General features: G+C 39.1%; 1 protein-coding gene across 1 annotated transcript in view; it reads left to right on the forward strand.

The window, feature by feature from the left end:
- Positions 1–1,927: 1,927 nt before the first annotated feature.
- Positions 1,928–17,513, forward strand: part of LOC137643133 (uncharacterized) — a 41,628-nt gene continuing 26,042 nt past the window's right edge. Inside the window, exon 1 of the mRNA XM_068375983.1 lies at positions 1,928–2,192. Coding sequence (XP_068232084.1) covers positions 1,928–2,192 — 265 coding nt within the window. The remainder of the gene's footprint in view (positions 2,193–17,513) is intronic.

Raw genomic sequence — 17,513 nt, forward strand, 5'->3', positions numbered from 1 at the left:
AGTCCAAGAGAGTACTGAAGAACACTCACAGTTATAAGGGTCTCCCACAGGCAGCCGTCATGGCCGGTGCAACCTTTCCTGGAGCCTTGCGTCTGTTAAGGGAGTATCGAAGCTGCAATCAAGCCGCCTTTGTAGGAGCCCGACCGGCATCGCAATCCACCCAGTAAGCGGGAGATTGTAGAATACCGGCCAAAGATGTTGTGACGGCTAGGCCACCACTAAAGGACAGAAGGGGAAGGGAAAATGGTTTTATATGTTGTGTCGAAAGAAGGCGACACGTCTGCCTCCCCCTATCGGTTACAAATACAGAAACAGTTTCTCTACCGGCGCCATCTTGGGCAGCAGAGGAATAACGATTCCTCAGCCTAAGACCTTGCCGGCTATAAGACATGTCATCTAGACCACAAGGGAGAAGGTGGCGGCAATGGTACTACCACTTTCGGTTGTGGACTAGGGAAACCGGGCTTCCAATGCCTGCAACTGTGAACCGGCAGAGGACTAGTCCCCCTTCAGTAGAGTTGCCGACAACAAGACTGAATACTCTGAGTTACTGTCGCAATTCAAAGCCAGGATACTCACCGGCAAAGAGGGGAGACAGATACACTAGCCTAGTCAAGCTGGAGTACACTACTCCTATGGCAAGACCAAGATAGGGTTGTCGCCTAATGGCGACACTCAGATGAAAGGTAGGGTTTACCCATAAATCTCTAGAAGAGATGAGTATCGAATTATATAATTAATTCTAGGAGATATGCTATCTCTTACTGAATTAATAAAACGATACAAGAAGGTAAACGGGGATAATGTACGGAAGTATACTAAAACGCATTAGGCTAGCCTAACGCGAGTCGAGATCTCGGCTACGCTACGTCGCCGAGACCCTATTGTATACGATCGAAACATTTCACAGAAGAGGAAATATACGTGCATGATCTTAGCTATAATTCATTAAAGCTAAATACCGGGAACGTCGTGCTACTGACTAAATAAAGCATTTATGGCGTACGACACCGTCCCAAAATGGCGCCTCTGGTGACTGGCTATGCTCCGATAAACACATCTAAATTATGCTAATTTAACTGTGAGAAGGGAGCTAAAAATTATCGTGGTCCGAAAATTCCACCCACGAAAATTCCCCCCTCGAAAATTCCACCCACCAAATTCCACCCACGAAAATTTCACCCTTGTAAAATTCCACCCACGAAAGTAACACCTATATTTTCTATATTTTTTATTTTCTTTCATTTATTTAATCATTAGACCAAATGAATCTTTGTTTATTTCATATCAATAACTGAAGGTTTAAATATTAACAACTTTTTTTTACTATATATATATATATATATATATTGTGGGTGATTATTTTAAACAACTATCTTCGTTAAACAATCACCATCCTACAGACTAGTATTAAAACAGTTGTTTGTTTATTTTAAAGAACTATCTTCGTTAAACAATCACTATCCTATAGGCTGTTCTTGAAACAGTTGTTTGTTTATTTTAAAGAACTATCTTCATTAAACAATCACTATCCTACAGGCTATTCTTGAAACAGTTGTTTGTTTATATTAAAGAAGTGTATAATAAGAAGTGTATTTCCTTTTTGGCATATTTACAGAAGCCTTTTCCTGTTGGTATATTTACCCAAGCATTTTTTACTTTGGTATATTTAGAATGGCCTTAAGGTGTATCTTAAGTTTAAAGAAAAAGAAAGAATTGTATCACGAGGAAAACTGTGTACGAGAAGCACCGTGATAATCCTGCAAAAACTAAAACATACTGGCGATGCGAACTATTTTATAAAGGCTGCAAGGCGCGTATTCACACGCCTTGTAATTGTAATGAGCCTACATTGCTGTATAGTTCGGGTAAGCATAGTCATCCCGCTTCGCAAGGAGCTGTTGTTGCACGAGTTGCTGTGAGTGAAATGTGTGATGTGATTCATGGTGGAAGTGGATCATCGAGCAGAGATATAATAGCAAGTGCCACTCGGTCGCTAGACGAAAATGCAAAATCCCAACTACAAAATGTACGCAACCTTTCTCGTAATATTCAGAACTGGAGACGAACTACTTTAGGAATTTCTGCTCTTCCGACATCTCGCACAGGATATGAAATTCTAGATTCTTATAAATATCTTCCTGATGGATCACTTTTCTTAGCGTATGATAGTGGTGTAGAGGACTCGGACCGTATATTAATATTTGCAACGGAAGCGGGATTACAGTGAACCCTCGTTTATCGCGGTAGATAGGTTCCAGACCCGGCTGCGGTAGGTGAAAATCCGCGAAGTAGTGACACCATATTTACCTATTTATTTAACATGTATATTCAGACTTTTAAAACCTTCCCTTGTACGTAGTACTGTTAACAAACTACCCTTTAATGTACAGAACACTTAATGCATGTACTACAGTACCCTAAACTAAAACAGGCACAAATATTAAAGGCGATTTTATATCATGCGTTTCCTAAACACGCCAAAAAGCACGATAAAAAATGGCAACCAATGTTTTGTTTACGTTTCTCTGATCATAATGAAGAAACAAACGCATTTTCTGTACACATCTGTGTATAGGTTAGTTTTTGCATCGATTATATTGATTATTCAGTACAGTATGTTGATTTTGTTATTACCAATATGTATATATATATGGGTTATGAAAAAAATCCGCTAAGTGGTGAATCCGCGATGGTCGAACCGTGAAGTAGCGAGGGTTCACTGTAGATGATATATCTACAAATAACATATGGTTTAGTGACGGAACTTTTAAAGCTTCTCCCAATCTCTGGACCCAGCTATTCACGATTTATTTCTTCTTGAAAGAAAGGTCTTTCCCTCGCGTTTTTGCACTGTTGCCAAATAAACAAGAGGCTACCTACAGGAGACTTTTTTAGCTATCTTTGAATTGCATCCAAACAGTCAACCAAGCCAATGCTCCATGGATTTTGAATCATCAATTCACAATGCTTTCACCTCAGTGTTCGTAAGTGCTGATATGTCAGGATGTTTATTTCATTTAGGTCAGTCCTGTTGGCGTAAAATTTGTGAAATACAGTGAACCCTCGCTACTTCGCGGTTCGACCATCGCGGATTCACCACTTCGCAGGTTTTTTCCATAACCCATATATATATACATATCGCGGATTTTCCCGAATATTCGAAAATACCGCGAAATCTGAAGACCCCCAAATACGATATTTTGTTACCTGTAATTCCATTAATACTGTAATTAGTAATATCTGCTCTTACTGATTGTTCATTGCATTACATATGATATATAATTCAGCACAGAAAGAAATAAAACACGAAAAGAGAATGTGATCATACGATAATACAGTACTGTATACAGTACGTAGTAAAATTAAATCGAACATGAAACGCAAATCAGATGCAGTCATACCATATTAGAATGGTGTAAGGCTGCTGATGGCTACTATACTACAAATGTAATGGATGTGCATCTTTTCCATGATTCTTTTGTATGTACAGTATACAGTACGTACGTAGTACTGCATCCAATAATATTCTTTGTTGCAAAAATCACATTTCGAATAAGCGTACGAGAGAGAGAGAGAGAGAGAGAGAGAGAGAGAGAGAGAGAGAGAGAGAGAGAGAGAGAGAGAGAGAGAGAGAGACATCCTACAAAAGAATAAAATAGCATACGTAAAGCTATTACGTGTATTATTATTGTTATTATTATTATTATTATTGTTGTTGTTAATAAAATTATTATTGTTATTATTATTATCATTATTATTATTATTATTACTGTATTATTATCATACGATAATTCAGTACTGTATACAGTACGTAGTAAAATTAAATAGAACATGAAACGCAAATCAGATGAAGTCATACAATATTAGAATGGTGTAAGGCTGCTGATGGCTACTACTGTACGTACTACAAATGTAATGGATGTGCTTCTTTTCCATGAATCTTTTGTATGTATACGTACGTAGTACAGTACTGCATCCAATAATATTCTTTGTTGCAAAAATCACATTTCGAATAAGCGTACGAGAGAGAGAGAGAGAGAGAGAGAGAGAGAGAGAGAGAGAGAGAGAGAGAGAGAGAGAGACAGACAGACACACACACACACACACACACATCCTACAAAAGAATAAAATACTGTAGCATACGTAAAGCTATTATTATTATTGTTATTATTATTGTTGTTGTTGTTAATAAAATTATGATTGTTATTATTATTATCATTATTATTATTATTATTACAGTACTGTACTGTATTATTATCATTATTTATTATTATTATTATTAATACGTACGTACGGTATACGCGGGGTATCTTGTATGAGTTGGTAACCTACGCATCATATACAGTACTGTAAGACGGGTTGTGATTGGTTCAAGCGCTGATAGATGATGAATCAGAACTCAAGTTTTGTTATCTAGCCTGTGATTGGTGTTTTGCCATCATCTCCAGCTTCCAGCATCTAGGTTCTCGCGGGCCCGGGTCGTCCACTCTCTGTTCCCGCGTATCGCTGAGTAGACGTTCTTAAGTTTGTGAAGTTTAATCTGTGCTGTGTGCGACCTTTTTAAGTTGAACTTTTTGTCAAATCCTACTGTACAATGGCTCCCAAGCGTTCTGCTTCTACTAAGGCTGGTAGTGAGCCTAAACGCCACCGAAGGATGATGACGATTGCTGAGAAGGTTACGCTTCTCGATATGTTAAAAGATGGTAGAAGTTACGCGTCCGCTGCGCGCCATTTTGGGATCAACGAATCTACTGTTCGCTATATCAAGAAGGACTAGGCGAACATTAGAAAGACGGCTGCAATCACCTTTAGCAGATCAGCGAAGCGAGTCGTTACAACGCGTAATAAAATGATCGTACGCATGGAAGGTGCTTTAGCTGTGTGGATTGCCGACTGCCGGAAGAAGAACATAGCCTTGGATACGAACACCATCCGAACAAAGGCTTTGAGCTTGTATGAGAATTTTGCTGCAAAGGAACCTCAAGACGACGACGGCAACCATGCTGAAGAAGATGATGATGCAGATGATCCTCAACCAGGGACATACACTGATTCCCAGCCTCAGAAACGTTTTTCCGCCAGCAAAGAATGGTTCGCGAAGTTTCAGAAACGCTTCGCTCTGAAAAGCGTTTCCCTGCATGGCGAGGCTGCTTCGGCTGACACTGCCGCTGCTGAAACTTACGCGAACCAGACATTCAAGAATATTATCGCCGAAGGTGGATACAAGCCGGAACAAGTGTTTAATATGGATGAGACCGGCTTGTTTTGGAAGAGAATGCTGTCGCGAACTTTCCTGTTCAAAGAGGAAGCCAAAGCCTCTGGCTTTAAAGCATTCAAGGATCGCGTTACCCTCGTGATGTGTGGCAATGCTGCTGGATTTTTGCTAAAGCCGGGGCTTATTTATAAGTCGAAAAATCCTCGCGCTTTGAAAAATAAAAATAAGAATCTCCTTCCCGTGTACTGGATGCATAATCAAAAAGCATGGATTACGAAGATGCTGACCTCCAACTGGTTCCATCAGTGTTTTATCCCGCAAGTCAGCAAATATCTCTTAGAGAAGGGCTTGCCATTCAAGATCCTTCTCCTTATGGATAACGCTGGTGGACACGCAACTGACCTGTCGCATGAGGGCATTCAGGTTGAGTTCCTGCCACCCAACACCACGTCATTAATTCAACCGATGGACCAGGGGGTTATCAGGGCGTTCAAGGCCCTCTACACGAAGAACACCTTGGCGGACCTCGTTGCGTGTGTGGATGCTGCCCAAGATAATGAGGATGAAGATTTTAACTTGAAGGCGTACTGGCGGCAGTACACCATAGCCACGTGCCTGCAGAATATTCAGAAGGCACTTCAAGAGATGAAACCTGCAACTGTGAATGCGAGCTGGAAGAAGTTGTGGCCCCAGATTGTTTACGACGACGAGGGATTTCCACCTGCTGAAATCCAACACTCTGCAATACGCAAATCTGTGCAGTTTTTCTGCCATAATTGGAGGTGACGGGTTTGGCGACATGACGACTGAAGACGTCGACGAGTTGTTGGACTGCCATTCCCAGCCCCTAACTGACGCAGACCTCGAAGACCTGACGAAATCGGCAAGCGAAGAAGAGAGTGAAACCCAGGAAGAGACCCAAAAAAATGTCGAAGAAACGGGCTTAACATTAGAACGGCTTGCCAAGGCCTGCAACCATGCGAAGGAGTTGAAAGAAATGTTGCAAGAGTGGGACGAGGATATGGTTCAGTCGATGCAATTCTGCAACAAGGTTGATGAAATAATGACTCCCTACAAGATGCTCTTAGATCGAAAAAAGAAGCAGCGGCAACAACTTCCGATCACAATGTTCTTCCAGCCTCGCAAAAAAGAGCCAGTTCCTCCTGCTAGTACGCCTTCGGAAGAAATTGAAGAAGTTTCCCAGGAAGAAGTTTAAGAGGTGTCCCAGGAAAAGACACCTCCGTCTGAAGAGACGTAAAATACTACCTGGCTGCACAGTAGAACACATCATCAGCTTCATCATCATCATTTCTACTGTGCAGCAAATTCATCGCCATCATCATTCAAGTTTTTCTTGAACTTCTTTCGTGGTGAGTACAGTAACAATCTTTATTTTTTACTTTAATATTCTCACATTCTAAAACTTGTATTTGTGCCTGTTTTATAGTTTAGTACTGTACGTACTGTATGCATTAAGTTAAAGGGAAGGTTTTAAAAGTCTACATGTTGTAACCTATCATATTTTTTTTGTTTAAGATTTACATTTACGTACGTAAAACAATCTCTCTCTCTCTCTCTCACTCTCTCTCTCTCACTCTCTCTCTCTCTCTCTCTCTCTCTCTCTCTCTCTCTCTCTCTCGTAAATTGATTTTTTTTGTTTAAAATTTACATTTACAGTACGTACGTAAAACAATCTCTCTCTCTCTCTCTCTCTCTCTCTCTCTCTCTCTCTCTCTCTCTCTCTCTCTCGTAAATTGTTTTCCTGCTTTGCTACGTACAATATGTACTGTACAGTACTGTATGATTTTATATAGATACGGTAAATTATATTTGTAAGGTAACATATTTTGTAAATGCTTTTACTGTAAATACTGTACTGTATCATTATTTATCACTATCATCATGCGCGTTAAATGCCTTGTTTGTTCTGAGCATGGTTGTTTACTGAGCGTACAGTACTTTATGACGCCGTCGTTTCAGGCGGCGTCATAAAGAAAAACATTTCATTTGGAAGTCCTAAGAAAAATAAAGTAAAACATTGGTAATAAAAAAATCAACATACTGTATAATCAATATAATCGATGCAAAAACTAACCTATACATATATGTGTACACTAAATGAGTTTGTTTCTTCATTATGATCAGAGATGAACGTAAACAAAACATTGGTTGCCATTTTTTATCGTGCTTTTTAGGTGTTTAGGAAACGCATGATATAAAATCGCCTTTAATATTTGTGCCTGTTTTAGTTTAGGGTGCTGTAGTACATGCATTAAGTGTTCTGTACATTAAAGGGTGGTTTGTTAACAGTACTACGTACAAGGGAAGGTTTTAAAAGTCCGAATATACATGTTAAATAAATAGGTAAATATGATGTCACTACTTCGCGGAATTTCACCTATCGCGGCCGCGTCTGGAACCTATCTACCGCGATAAACGAGGGTTCACTGTAGGTAAAAAAGTTCACTATAATACTGACCCTTCGTTTACTTTGAAAGTAAAATGCTTCAATGCTTTAGCTTTTTTACCCATCTACAATGATGTTGATGGATTTGAACTTCTCTCTGATGATGAAGATCTACCAACAGAATTTATTACTTATTTTGAGCAGACCTATATTGGTGTCCAACGTAGAAGAGGTGAACGGAGACAGAGAGTTGAACCTCTTTTCCCTACCAAAATGTGGAATGTACATGAGCGTACTCTAAATAACCTACCGAGGACAAACAATCATGTGGAAGGTTTTAATAGTGCTTTAAGAATGTCGTTAACAAGTATCCATCCAAATTTATGGACACTTTGCTCATCACTCCTAAAAGAGAAAGCTCTAACCCAAACTAAAATTTTTCATTTAAGACGAGGAGACGAGGCTCAGAAAAGAAAGAAATATAAGTCTATAAATGAGAGACTTATAAATCTTGTAGAAAATTATGAGTCATCATGCATATTAGAATTTCTAAAAGGTATAGCACATAATTTGCATGGTTAAATAAATTTAATTTCTTTTGTTTGAATTTTAATTTTGCATAGGTTGCAATACGAAATGGATACAATCAATAAATATTATTTTATGTATTAAAAATTGTCTGTTTCCTTTACCATATGTGTAACAGTAATTTCAACCTCACTTTCAATGGATACAATCAATAACTATTATTTTATGTTTTAAAAATTGTTTGTGTTTCCTTTCCCATATGAATAATAGTAATTTCAACCTCACTTTCAATGGATACAATCAATAAATATTATTTGATGTTTTAAAAATTGTCTGTATTTCCTTTCCCACATGTATTATAGTAATTTCAACCTCACTTTTATGACCCTCTTAATGAGAGAATGCCTTGATGATGTCATTGAGCTTCAGCACGGCATTTCATTCCCGTGCTGAAACTTGGTGACGGGCAAGAGGGCTCTCGAACTTGGGGAAATTGCTCCCCTAGTTCGAATCTAAATTTCTCTCTTTTACCTTTTTCTTTTTCTCAATATTACTTCGACCTTATCCTAATTTTACAAACTTTCTTTAGTCTTGCTTTCCAAACTCTATGAGAAAAATTTCCCTCATTATGTGTGTATATATATTATGTACATATATATATTTTTTTTTTTTTTTTTTTCTATGGCTTGGATGTTTTTACATCCATTGTAGCCCCGGCGGGGATGTTCATACATCCTTTATTGCTGCCTGCTTTGATGAGTGGGAGGAAGTATCACGGTTGGGAGGTGTTTGCATTTAAAGCTATATGTTGGAGTATTGGATGATTTCAGCCATCCCGAAGATGGTTTGGACCTTTTTGGCGGAACTATTCTCAAGTGTTGGGTCTTCGGAATCCAGGGGGATCCAATGCTTGGGGTAGGACTCTCGGCTTTTGGCCGGAAGCCCGTCATTATAGATATGGGGAGGATGATTCCATAATTTCTTGGTCTCAGTCCTTACAGGCGGGTTCAGCTTACACCTGTGCCCCTATATCTGTTTTGATGCTATCCTTCGGGTAGGGTATGGAGTGGACCATCTGGGAAGTATACTCTAATTGTGCCGATAGTGGAGAGTGCAAATTTCCTTTCCGACGTGTGATGGCCTAACATTCTCGAGCAGGTACATCAAACTAACTCTTTTCTCTCTCTTTAGTATAATGGATTCTTTAAGGAACGAACCCCCATCCCCTGGATACGCTGACTCTCCCCCGGCACTGTTGACGACCTCTGCTAATGAGAAGGGATAGCTCTGTTGATGACCTCGGAACGGGAAAGGACCATTCTACTGATATTTCTAAATCGAGTAATTTGGGTAACAAGAGGAAACTTCGAATCCTCCATGTTACACAAATTTCAATAGAAACAAATTATGATGATCTATGTAAAGCATTTGAATGCTATGGATGCATAAAAGAAATAAGGATGAAACTTGAAGCTGAAACTTGGGATTCATGGATATCTTATAGTAGTTATGACGAAGCATTTAGTGCAATAAGTAATTTGAATAATATTAAATTTAATAACTTGAATGTCGCGGCTGCTCTCTGCGATAAGGTACCAAAAGATTTAGATGTGTACAGGCCTGCCGATTGGTTGGAAAACGACGCAGATTTAGTCATGCCCTCCCAGAGAAATCCAAAACCACCGATGTGGCTTATAGCTGAATCAAAGGGGGTTACAGGGAATTATTTTAAAATATGCAAATTGATTCAGAAAAAAGTAGGAACTATTGCACCAGGCGATATATCTCGTTTCGGAAAAAATAGTTTCCTTATCCATGCCAAATCCAGTACACAGTCGGTAATATTGTCCAATATGAAAATAAGTAATGATGACATTAAGTTAGATGTCAAACCCCACCTAAATTTTAGCTACGGAAGGGGCGTAGTTTTTAACAGAGATCTATATGATTTTACAGAGGAGGAGATACTGGCCATGTGTCCATTAAATGTTTGGAAAGTTCATAAAGTCCCAGGTACATCAATGATAATCCTTACGTTCCAGGATGCTGATGTACCTTTTCATATTATTATCGAGAACGAAAGGATTAAAGTAAGACTCTTCAAGCAAAAGCCATTGCAATGCTTTAATTGTTTTAAATTTGGGCACCCGTCAAAAGTTTGCAAAAATGAGAAGATGTGTGGTATTTGCTCCAAATCTTACCATGGAGAGTGTGCACTTGGAGCCAGGTGTTTAAATTGCAGCTCGAATCACAAATCCACAGACAAGATCTGCGAGCTATATAAGTTGGAGGAAGCTGCCCTCAACAAATCAAACTTAAAACACATAAGTGTGACCCATGCCAAAAGACTATTAAATAAATCAAATACATATGCTAAGGCATTAAAATCAAACCAACCTAGCACTGCCAATAGCTCAAAAAAAGTATACTATCTGACAAAATGTCAAATAACGAGGTAACCATATCACCTCCTGAGGCTTTACCATGGTGTATTAACACTAGGTCATTGCCCATTGCTGTGCAGCCTTCAGCCGCCATTACAAAAAGTAATACAAACCTCTCTCAGGCCATGTCCTTGCCTGATCTGATGGAGGTTCCACTTAAGACTAACTTACCTGATGCACCTATTGTGGGAAAGGTGCAAAAACCTCAAATCCCACCATCTATTAATCGCAAAAGAGAGAGACCTCCATCTCTCTCTCCACCCTCCATTAGAAACGTTAAGGTTATGACATCAAATAAATTTGATGTTTTGTCTGTTGATGTTTATAATGAACCAGAAGATGGACTGAATAAATCAGAAATTCAAGTTGAGGTCCACCATCCACCTCAACAAATAGATGAAAAGAATACAAAGAAAAACAAATAGATGAAAAGAATATAAAGAAAAACACCAACGTTAAACCCAACATAACAAGACCACCTCTGAAGAAACCTACTGGTAATAATGTTAAATTAAAAACTGCTAATGGGAAGACCTCATCCAAGATGTCTTCCAGAAATAATCCATAGTTTTCTCCTCCATTTTGCAATGGAACTGTCAGGGTTTGAGGGCGAAATATGAAGAACTTAAGCTCCTAATTCATGAGCACTTCCCCATAATTGTATGTCTACAGGAAAGTATGCTTGATTCTAACACTCCTAGTCCTCGATAGTATGTTAGCTATAGAACACCATATAATCAACAAGCAGGGAGCCATGGCGGAAGTCTCATGTACATTCGTCGAGATGTTCCCCAAATACCCATGTCTATACGTACAACCCTGCAGGCAGTTGTTGTACAAATTGATATAGGGAGAAAATATACAATATGCTCTCTGTACTTACCTCCAAATGATAATATTTTATATGATGATTTAGCAGAGGTCATTCAACAACTCCCTCAACCTTTTCTCTTACTGGGAGATATGAATGGTAGACATCCTTTATGGGGTGATATTTTAGCAAACACGAGGGCAATATTATCTCATCAATTGTGGAGAATGAGGATGTGGGACTCCTTAATACAGGAGAGCCCACACACTTCCATCTTCAGACAGGTACTTTGTCATGCATTGACCTTTCAATTGCAAGCTCTAACTGCCTTCTTGATTTTGATTGGAGGACATTAGATGATTGGCATACTAGTGATCATGCACCAATCATTATAAACACCAACAAGGGTCCGCCTTTGCAAAGATCGCCACGTTGGAATCTAGACAAGGCAGACTGGGTTAAATTTTCCGAGCTAAGTGAAATCGAAGGGAGAGCAGAACAGTTTGAAAGTGTTGATAATGCCATAGACCTACTGAATGGAACTCTTCATACAGCAGGAGTCAATTCAATTCCCAAAACAACAGGGTTATTCAAACGACGACCAGTCCCGTGGTGGTCTTCAGAACTAACTGCACTCCACAGAGCCACAAGAAGATCTCTAACACGATTGCGTAGACGCAGAACTGATGAGAATTTAACTATGTACAAGAAATGTAGAGCACAGTTCCGTCGTGCCATGAAAGAAGCAAGGCGCCAGTCATGGATGTCTTTTGTTTCCTCCATTAACAGTAGAACACCACCATCTTCTGTGTGGAGGAAAGTAAAAAAGATAGCTGGCAAATTCACCCCCAACCCTCCACCAGTGTTGAAGGTGAATGGCCAGTATGTAACTGAAGCAAATGAAGTTAGCAATGCCCTGGCTAATCATTTTTCAAATGTATCCAGCAAGTGTGAAGGAGCCCCTGGTCACCAGTATAGGAGCACTGAAGAAAAGAAAATTTTAAATTTTGCAACAAGAAGGGAAGAGTCGTATAATTCTCCTTTCACTGAAAGAGAATTTGATTCCGCACTTGCTCATTGCAACGATACAGCCCCTGGGCCCGATGGAATTCCATATGCAATGATTAAACATGTACATTTTAATACAAAGCTATTTATTTTAAGCATTATTAATAGAATATGGCATGATCATAGTTACCCAAGTGTTTGGGAACTAGCCATTATTTTAGCCTTTTTAAAACCCGGTAAAGACAAGTTTTTAGCAGCAAACTATCGTCCTATTGCATTGACATCTTGTTTATGTAAAATCATGGAGAAGATGGTCAATGCAAGGCTGATATGGTACCTTGAAAAGAAAGGTATTTTATCACCGATTCAATGTGGATTCCGAAAAATGCACTCAACGACTGATGTGTTGATACAACTTGAGTCTTCTATTTGTGAAGCCTTTGCTAACAAAAAGCACCATGTTACAGTATATTTTGACCTTGAAAAGGCATATGATACCACATGGAGATAGGGTATTCTTAAAACCATTCATGAATTGGGATTGAGAGGAGAGCTGCCACTATTTATTCAGGCATTTCTTTCACATAGAGTTTTTCAAGTGAGAGTGGGGGAAACTCTATCAGAGAGTAAGTGCCAGGAAGAGGGAGTTCCTCAGGGTAGTGTGCTGAGTGTAACCCTTTTTGCACTAGCAATTAATGGGATATCCTCAGCCATTCCCCAGGATGTTCTCTCAACATTATTTGTGGATGATCTCTCAATATCATTTGCTGGCACTAGAATGGCAATGGTTGAGAGAAAAATCCAACTCTCTATTGATAAAATTATCCAGTGGGCTGACATGAATGGATTTAAGTTCTCGACAAGTAAAACTACCATTGTCCATTTTTGTCGTATCCGGGGAGTACATCCAGACCCGGATATATACATTAAAGGTCAACGGATACCATGTGTATCGGAAACCAAATTTTTAGGTTTGATATTTGACTGTAGACTTACATGGGTTTCTCACCTAAAAGCGCTAAAAGCTAAATGTGTTGAAGCTCTGAATATCTTGAAAGTATTGTCCCATACATCATGGGGGGCAGACCGCAATACTATTTTAAAATTATACAAGGCCTTGATTTTTTCCAAAATTAGTTATGGTTGTGAGGTATATTCTTCAGCCACCCCAAGCCGGTTAAAAATATTAGACTCGATACATCATGCAGGTATTAGATTGTCTACTGGAGCTTTTAAAACCTCGCCTATCCCAAGTCTCCTTGTTGATGCTGGAGAGTTACCTCTAGACCTTTACCGAATGTCTTCCATTCTTCGGTATTGGTTTAGATTGCAAAGACTCCCTAACTCTCTAGCCTTTCAGACTGCAAGCCTTGTAAGACACGCATCATACTTTGAGTTGCACCCAAAATCTCCTCAACCTTATGGCTTTCGGGTGAAACGATTATTAAATAGTCTGGATATAATTAGAAATAAGGTACTTCCATTCAAGGTATCATCAACGCCTCCATGGAAGTTACCAGAGATATCTTTTTGTAAATATTTTATTGGAGATAAGAAGAATATGTCAGACCTAGAAGCCAGGTCTCTTTTTAATGAACATGTTAAAGAACATAGAGGATCAACTTTTATCTATACTGATGGCTCGAAATCTGATGCTGGCGTTGGATTTGGAGTACATAGTAATGGTTTTAATTGTAGAGGTGGACTTCCTCTGACCGCTTCCATATTTACTGCCGAACTGTATGGCATATTAACCGCTATTGAGAAAATAGCGTTGGAGAAGGAGGGTAATTTTAAAATTTTTAGTGATGCAAGGAGTGTCCTTCAAGCTATGGAAGTTTTTAATTCCAATAACCCTCTAGTTTTAAAGATTTTAGAATGGCTTTTCCTTATTGGACGGAGAGGTATAACAGTTCAATTTTGTTGGGTTCCAGCACATGTAGGTGTGTCCGGGAATGAGAAGGCAGATTCACTGGCTAAGGAGGCTGCATCCGAGTTGCTGCCAAGAAGGTATCCCATTCCCTGTAATGATTTCTTACCTGACATCAAGAAATTGGTTTGCAATAAATGGCAACAGCAATGGGATAGTCAAGATGGCAATAAAATGAGGGAAGTAACAAATGACATATCTCCTTGGAGGTATAATATGATGCCCCGAAAATGGGAGACGTCTCTTTGTCATCTCCGTATTGGTCACACTCGGTTGACACATGAGTTTCTGATGAAGGGCCAACACCAACCGTATTGTGACAACTGTTTATTACCTCTAACAGTAAGGCATTTGTTGACCGAATGCCCCAATTATAACAACTTGCGGAATAGATATTTGTTTGAGGCTCGAGGTGAGGGTGGCAGGTTCATCCTTGCCAAGATTCTTGGAAATGATGTGTCCTACCATGCAAGTGGCATTTTTAGATTTCTTTCAGAAGCAGGTCTTCTGAAAAATATTTAACTTTATGACATTAAATTTTTATGATTTTAATTGAATACTCTTTAATTTTTTATTTTATTTAATTTTTTATTTTTGTATACATAAATTAAATGTTACCGGCATCAATGACCTTAGATGTCAGGATGCCTGAAAACTTTAAATCATTCATTCATTCATTCACTTTTATGATTAAACATACATGAAAGACAAGAAGTAGAAATTCTTTGTGGGTGGAATTTCCTTGGGTGGAACTTGACGTGGGGGAAATTTTCGTGGGTGGAATTTGGTGGGAGGAATGTTCGTGGGTGGAATTTACATAGCACCACTATGTACACTGTAATAATTCCGCATTATGCAGTCCATTAGAATCCATGCACAACACTGAGAAGCTAGTTTAATCACTCTACCAGGGGCCATAAAAAAAGTTTTTGATCTCCTCCGATTGTTTAAGGAAGCTGCAACTTTCCTAGGATCATGACCCGATGGCATACTATCCGGGTCAGCCCTTCTGATGAATTAGGTGAGTTTTGGGCCTCAGTTGTTTCAAAGAGAGATTAGATCCTGTTGTTTCCCCTTTAAGAAGTTGTTTGCCTTTAAACGCTACACTTTTTGAAAGGTAAACTTTAAGGCATTTTACATGGCAAAGAAAAGGATCTTCCTTTAGAGGAACAATCTTCCAAGGCCCCCAACATTTCGTGGAGAGGTCATTTTTAGCCAGGGATGCAGGATCTGGGTGTAAATTAACTTCTCCCGACTCTGAGAATTCAATGTGGCCATCATCCTTGATAGTGCCACAATCTCGTTGACTCTAGCACCAGAAGCCATAGATCGATTTTTGAGTAAGATCCCTCAAACAAGCGGAATAGTTATTTATTGAGGGGGCTAAGTACAAGACTTTATCCAAAGACCGTGAGATGTTTTTGTGGGGAGCATTTGGTTTTAGTTTAGCACAAGCCTTAGAGATCATATTGAACAGTTCGCTGTTGAGTTCTATAACGAAAGCATAAGTGATAGTTCTGGTTAGGGCTGATTTACATGAGAAAATAGTTGTGGAGGCCAGACCCTGTTCATGGAGTGTGATAAAGACATGCTTGAGGGATGATTTTTCTTCTAGTGCAGCTGGGAGAGGGAAAGAGTTAGGTTCTGTGCAAGGGAGGATTTTGAGGTAATATGAAACAAAATGGTGTAAAAATCTCCTGTGTCTATTTCATGGGTAGTGTATCAAGAAGATGAAAGAATAGTTATGACAGCAAATGTCATTTTTAACAAGACAGCAAAAAGTTTAGTAACTTTCCGCAATAAGGATACCATAAGGACGAAGTCTGCGTTAGCCCTTTTGATAAGGGATCGTAGGAAGAATAACAGTGCACTGAATATCAACACATATTGTATGCAAGAACCCCAGGCTGCCCGAGGGCAAGTTTGCAGATAGCGGTGATGACGACCCATAACCAAGAACGTCTATGACATCTACCAAACCGACCAAATACCCTGCCAAGGACTGGTTTGATATATTGCGAGGGAGGTTCAACTTTTAAGTGTGTCCTTGCTTGTAGAAGCTACCTTTGCTGACAAACCTGCAATTTAGGAGTATGTTAACCAAATGTTCAAGTACTGTACATCGTCAAGGAAGGTGAATATTGGCATGAGCAAGTTTTCAATATGGATGAGACTGGTCTCTTTGTAAATGGATGCCAATGCAGACTTCTATCATGAAGGAGGAGGCAAGTGCCCCTGGATTCAAGGCCAACAAAGATTTCATATTTATAATGTGTGGAGAGATTGTGGGTTTTATGATAAAGCTAGTCCTTGTTTAGAAGTTCAAAAACCCAAGGCCCTCAAAAACAGAACTTTGATCCTGCTGCCAGAGTATTAGAGGTACAACCAAAAGGCATGGATAACAAAAGCATTGACATCAGATAAGGATCCATGGGAAGGAGAGGAAGTTGCCCTATTACGAGAATCCCTCTCAATTCTAAAAAAAAATGACTGTGAATGGCCATTGATTGGGACCCGTAGATGATCTGTGGGTCACCGTTCAGAAATGCAATTAATGTTGTCATGGAAATCTATAAAAAAAAATCCTTATGCAGAACATAAGAAAAGGCAGTATGAGCAACTGCCAATCACCATATTCCTCACCAGCAGCAGAAACAGAAGTTACTACACTGGATGACGACAACAAAGAGATTGCACCACCTGATAAAGAACCTGCTGAAGTGGTGTTTTCAGAAGACCAGTAATACAATTTTTGTCTCTGCTGTACATATACCTCATCATTGTTCTCATCCACATTTTCATTACTGACCAGCTAATCATCATCAATCAAGTTTTAATATGTATCTGCCCTGGTGATTGCTTCAATAATTTTTTTTTTACATGGAAGGATGTCTACAGGAATATTAAGTTTTAGTTTAAAAAATCTGTGAATGTAGAAAGGGTTTATAAAGATAATAAAAATCTGAAGAATATGAAAAAAATATACCTTAGAGTATTGTATTTGGGGGTGGGGGAGGCAAGAACCAAACATCCATGATATTGGAGGAATTTCTGTTTAGATATCTGCAAGTATCTTAATTGCACCATGCAAATGTTTTTCCATAATGTATCAAAATGAAGCTGGTTCAAGTGTGTACACTAGCAGCAGAGTGTGTCAAAGAAAAGGG

Source organism: Palaemon carinicauda, chromosome 6 (assembly GCF_036898095.1).
Source record: "Palaemon carinicauda isolate YSFRI2023 chromosome 6, ASM3689809v2, whole genome shotgun sequence".
Classification (NCBI taxonomy): domain Eukaryota; kingdom Metazoa; phylum Arthropoda; class Malacostraca; order Decapoda; family Palaemonidae; genus Palaemon; species Palaemon carinicauda.